General features: G+C 34.2%; 1 protein-coding gene across 1 annotated transcript; it reads left to right on the top strand.

Annotated features, from left to right (window-relative positions):
• Nucleotides 1-6: 6 nt before the first annotated feature.
• Nucleotides 7-1,480, top strand: LOC131621760 (CSC1-like protein ERD4). The gene is made up of 3 exons (XM_058892810.1): nt 7-223; nt 415-670; nt 905-1,480. Exons 2-3 carry the CDS (start codon nt 566-568, stop codon nt 1,292-1,294), a joined length of 495 nt encoding a protein of 164 aa, XP_058748793.1. The 5' UTR covers nt 7-223; nt 415-565; the 3' UTR covers nt 1,295-1,480.
• The last annotated feature ends 2,542 nt before the right edge of the window (nt 1,481-4,022 follow it).

Here is a 4,022-nt window from a genome sequence, read left to right as displayed (position 1 = left end):
TGTCTAGATTAGAGGGCATTCCAACTGAAAGCCATGTGGTCAGGGCTGCTTCTGGAAAATATTTTTATTTTACGGTGTTGAACGTTTTCATCGGAGTTACTTTAGGTGGAACCTTGTTCCAAACATTCAAGCAAGTTCAGGATAAACCGAAAGATGTTGTGATCTTGCTAGCTAAAAGTCTTCCAGGAAATGCTACTTTTTTCTTGACCTATGTCGCACTGAAGTAAGATATCCTACTAACCTCAATTTGATTTTAATTACTTATCCATAATGATAATAGTTTTTGTCGATGTTTATGTTAAAGCTTCTTATAACCGCTTTTCTGCTAGACACATGAATGAGAAAATATTTCATCATTGAAAAAAGGATTGACACAGCAAAAATAAACTGATTTTTCTTACTTTTTTGTGTTAGATTTTTTATCGGCTACGGCCTTGAGCTGTCCCGGATAATTCCTCTTATTATCTACCATTTGAAGAAAAAATTTCTATGCAAGACTGAAGCTGAGTTAAAACAAGCTTGGGCTCCTGGAGATCTTTCTTATGCAACAAGAATTCCCAGTGACATGCTTATTGTCACAATTGTTTTCTGTTATTCTGTTATTGCTCCTCTTATCATCCCTTTTGGTGCTCTCTATTTTGGCCTCGGATGGCTCGTATTGCGAAATCAGGTGAAGTACCTTAAATTCTGTCTTATGAAACCTTTCCTATGTCTTTCGTGAGCACTTTGAATTTATTGGTCAACCCACTTTTACATGAATGAAATTAAACATAAATCACTTTACTTCCAACTCGCCTTAGCCAGAATCAAGTTTGCAAAACCAATTCATTCAAAATCATTTTTTTCAGTGCATAATAGTTTTTTCTTAAAGATTGTCTTACTAATAATATCATTGTCTCAACAGGCACTCAAAGTATATGTACCAGCATATGAAAGTTATGGAAGAATGTGGCCGCACATAAACAACCGTATAATAGCAGCTTTGATATTGTACCAGATAACCATGTTTGGGTACTTTGGGGTGCAGAAATTCGTCTATGCACCATTATTGCTTCCTCTTCCAATAATGTCGATATTATTCGGCTTTGTTTGCGCGAAAAGATTTTATCCGTCTTTCCAAAATCAATCACTTGAGGTTGCAGCAGCTTCGGCGCTTAAGGGAGTTCCAAACATGGAATTGATGTTCAGGGCTTTCATTCCACCAAGCTTGAGTTCTGAGAAAATCGACGATGATCAGTTCGAAGATTTTGAAGATGCGCGGTCTCAAGTTTCAAGATCAACATCATTTGTTTGATGTGGTTTTAGTTGTGCAGCAGCCTTGTGTAGTATAATGTTTTTAGATATTGTTGATAACAAGTTTTAGGAATCAGGGAGTGTTTGTGAATGTGATTATGTTAAGTTGAGATTTGTTGGTTTGAAAATACTATTGTACACTGTTTGTTCCACTTGTAATAGATGTGAAGTGTTTTGATGTTTATAATTCAAAGTTTCTTCTGAATTTGAGTCAACACCAATGTGGCTCAAGTTGGAAAACATGTACATGGCCAAATCTAGTTGTACACAATCAATATGCCATATGAAGACTCATTAGATGATCATGATGAGTTTAATACGTTGGGATCAAAATAGATGATGAAGACCAAGTGTTCTTGTTGCTCAGGTACTCATATATGGAAGAGATTCATTGATCACTTCAAGAAAGATTGTCCTTAAGAATATGGAGAGCACAAGAGTCACAGGTTGGAGTTGTGTCAAATGGCTATGGAAGTGCAAATGTAATGTGTGTTATTGAAGGGAAATTTGATCATAAATAGTATTATAATTCATAGAAGATTGTTAGCTATCAACTTTAAAAACTCCCACGTTAAATTCATTATGAGACAAGTCAATGAGATTGATTGTGCTCTAGCAAAGATGGTCTCTTCTCTCTTCTTTAGATCGTTTCCACAATTTCATTAATATTTTAACATGTATACCAACAAGTTATCACAAATGAAATGCTCTATAAACTTTTTTTCAATCAAAATGTATGTATTTATTTAACAAAGGACGGAAATTCGTACAAAAGATATGTTATTGAAATAACAACAAAATTTTCAAATTTTTTATAAAATTCATTGAAGATTGGTATATCGCAACCCTTCGATATACTCGAATGGAAGTGAGAGAGTATCTCGATGGACTTTACCGTGGGTTTACCTCGTATGCTTGGCCGTCACAATTCGACTAGGATCATTGTGGATAGATTAATTAAACCGACTCATTTTTTACCCGTCAAAGACTATTTATTACATAAATAGTCTAGTTGTATGGTGTACTGACTAGCATCATATTCAAATGAGACTTGAAGTTCACTTTTAAGTTTTGGAAGGCTTTCCATCATACAACGGAAACAAATTTGAACCATAGTACCTCAAATCTTCCTCAATCAGATGGGCAGGCAAAAATAACCATTCAAATAGTCGAGGATATTTTACGGGCATGTATTTTGAAAAGTGGAGGAAATTGGAAGGACAAATTATCTTTAATTGAATTTGAAATTCTGGCCCTTAGGAAACAGATGTTGTATACGTTGTCAGGACTTCCAGAAAGTCGAATGCAATGTCACGACATATAACACCAGTAATAGTTAACAAAATAAAGTAAGTTTTAGGAAGTAAATAACACAGATCAATTGTTAAACCAGTTCGGTGCAATGTCACCTACATTAGGGGGCATCCAAGCCAAGAAGAAAATTCACTATAATAGTATTAGTTTGAAGTTTTAAATAGCCTCTGGTTTTACAAACTTTGCACCTAATCACTACTCATGTTATTTCTATCTAATACACTCCTAGATATGAGACCCCTCCCATTTCCATTCAACCATACAACATGTGATAAACCACGAAAAAATCAAGAAGGAGACACACTCCAATTAACAGGACCAACTACTTTTTAAAAGTTTATGAGTGATTCACAATCAACAATGAATAAACCCAAGCATCAAACGATACAAGAGTGGCTCACAATCAACAATGAACAAACTAAACCCTAATTGACAGTCTCACACATGTGTCTTCTCAGTCTCCATATTAGTTTTAGAGTCTTCCTTTAAATAGCCTGAAATCAGCATGGGCTTCGTGAATCAATGATCTAAACAAACAGCAGATCAAATACAATATTCAACAGAATATTCTGGAACATATTCTAATGTTTCCTTAAATGTTTCGACATCTCCGGCACAATATTGTCTCCTTAAATGTTTCGACATCTGCAACACAATCTTCTGCATAATCTTCGGAACATAATCAAATAAAATATTCTGCCCACAATCAGGAAATTAATATATTGTTTCCCTAAATTTTTTAACACTCAATTTTGTGAAACAAATCTTTAGATATCTCAGCTTGAAACAAATCTTTAGAGAATTAAATATTCTTACATGTTTCTTGAATCGTAGTAAACGCAAAAAAAACTTCTGAGAATTTGAAACAAATCTTTTGAATATAGAAACAAGTCATGCTACAATATCCTACCAACATGTCAAGACATCTTGTCCAACATCTTGCTGAATTACTTATTTTAACAAAATGCAGAAAACAAAACAAAACCTAACAATCTCCCCCCTTTGGCATTATATTGGTTAAAACAACCTTTGCATTCATATATTGCAAATATCAAATGATAGCACAAATATCCAAGAACAATAGGGATAAAACATCAACATTACCTCATAAGAACATCTTCAAAAATAATGCACAAAGGAAATTAGAATTACATCAGTTCATCAGAGGCATGCACGAAAAGAAAATATTTAGAACTCAACCTCACAGAAAACAAAGTGAAATAAAATCTCACAAACAAAACCTTGGAACTTTACCAAGACACATCAGAGGCAGAAAAGATAAAACTTAGCCTCACAAAACACAACAACAGAGAGAAATAAACCTTCACAAACAGAACAAAACCTTCGTCAGAGAAAAATAAATTCTCACAGTCAGGATGTCAAGACATCAGGCATGACCATATGCAAACATACAC

Source organism: Vicia villosa, linkage group LG1, assembly GCF_029867415.1.
Source record: "Vicia villosa cultivar HV-30 ecotype Madison, WI linkage group LG1, Vvil1.0, whole genome shotgun sequence".
In the NCBI taxonomy this organism is placed as follows: Eukaryota; Viridiplantae; Streptophyta; class Magnoliopsida; order Fabales; family Fabaceae; genus Vicia; species Vicia villosa.
The sequence above is the reverse complement of the archived record's forward strand: the minus strand, read 5'-3'. Positions and strand labels throughout refer to the sequence as shown.

Bases quoted from the DNA above. Each gene is read 5' to 3' on its own strand.
- LOC131621760 (XM_058892810.1), top strand. From the start codon at position 566: ATGCTTATTGTCACAATTGTTTTCTGTTATTCTGTTATTGCTCCTCTT. The intron at 671-904 runs GTGAAGTACCTT...TTGTCTCAACAG, and splicing joins GGCTCGTATTGCGAAATCAG to GCACTCAAAGTATATGTACC.